Source organism: Octopus bimaculoides, unplaced genomic scaffold (genome assembly GCF_001194135.2).
Source record: "Octopus bimaculoides isolate UCB-OBI-ISO-001 unplaced genomic scaffold, ASM119413v2 Scaffold_169650, whole genome shotgun sequence".
Taxonomy (NCBI): domain Eukaryota; kingdom Metazoa; phylum Mollusca; class Cephalopoda; order Octopoda; family Octopodidae; genus Octopus; species Octopus bimaculoides.
Genome location: NW_026333903.1, coordinates 1 through 1,125, shown reverse-complemented (window position 1 = coordinate 1,125; position 1,125 = coordinate 1). Strand labels below are relative to the sequence as shown.

The window sequence follows — 1,125 nt, the reverse complement described above, 5'->3', positions numbered from 1 at the left end:
ATGCATGTTATTTCACCAATGTCTCGGAATCTTTTCAGGAATGCTATTATAATGAGTGGGACATTGAACACTGACTTGGCAATTAAGTCAAAAATGGAAAATATTGATAGAGCGAAAGAAATGGCTGCTTTCTTGAGATGTCCAACTGAGAACGATGAGCAGATGTTAAATTGCTTTCTAAATGCCGATGCTAAAAATTTGACAAAAGGACAAATTCATAATTCAAAGAAATTCATTGAAATTAATTTTGCTCCTATTGTTGATAACTATTTCTTACAGAAGCCTAACGAAATTCTACGAAAAGAAACAATAAAAAAAGATGTGCTAATAGGTTTTGTTAAAAACGAAGGCAGTCTTTTTCTTCTTGATTTCCCTAAATATTTCACCTTTAACGGAAGCGTTCCAATAAACTATTCTATTGCACATAAATTGATGAAAAAAATTATTGAGCCAGTACAAGTAAATCCTGCGCAGCTTGATTCCATCTTTTATGTTTATGGCTCTCATGCCCACTTCTCTTCTGAAGCTGAAAAATACAGATACGTACTTGACCAAGTAGCTGGTGATACCATAATTAAATGTCCTGCTATTAATTTCTCCCGGGAATGGAGTACCCATTCCAATGTTTACATGTATTCTTTTGAGTATCGATCAAATTTTACACCCTGGCCGGAATGGATGGGTGTATTACACGCCAGTGATATATTCTATGTGTTTTCGTACGCGTTATCTGGAAAAAACTTTTCATTAGACGATAATGAAGTGTCAGAAATGATGTCAAGTTACTTTGCAAACTTTTCCAAATCAGGGTAAGATTGATTTTTATCCAACATTTTGTTTTCTTTTTTATTCTGTCACATATAATCTCCATATATCAAGAAATGTTAGCATATCTGTTACCGCCACACTTACACAAGCGCCCTTGTTCATCCAATCAAAACTGCACAGAAAAAGAAAATCTAAATAATAACCTACAATCTATCTATCTATCTATCTATCTATCTATCTATCTATCTATCTATCTATCTATCTATCTATCTATCTATCTATCTGTCTACTTGTCTGGCTGTCTGTCTATCTGTCTATCAACCTACCTACCTACCTACCTACCTACCTACCTACCTA

At 34.1% G+C, this 1,125-nt stretch overlaps 1 protein-coding gene across 1 annotated transcript; it reads left to right on the top strand.

The window, feature by feature from the left end:
• Positions 1 to 845, top strand: LOC106867051 (cholinesterase). The gene has a single exon (XM_014932232.2). The coding sequence runs from the start codon at positions 1 to 3 to the stop codon at positions 811 to 813; it is 813 nt and encodes a 270-aa protein (XP_014787718.1). The 3' UTR covers positions 814 to 845.
• The last annotated feature ends 280 nt before the right edge of the window (positions 846 to 1,125 follow it).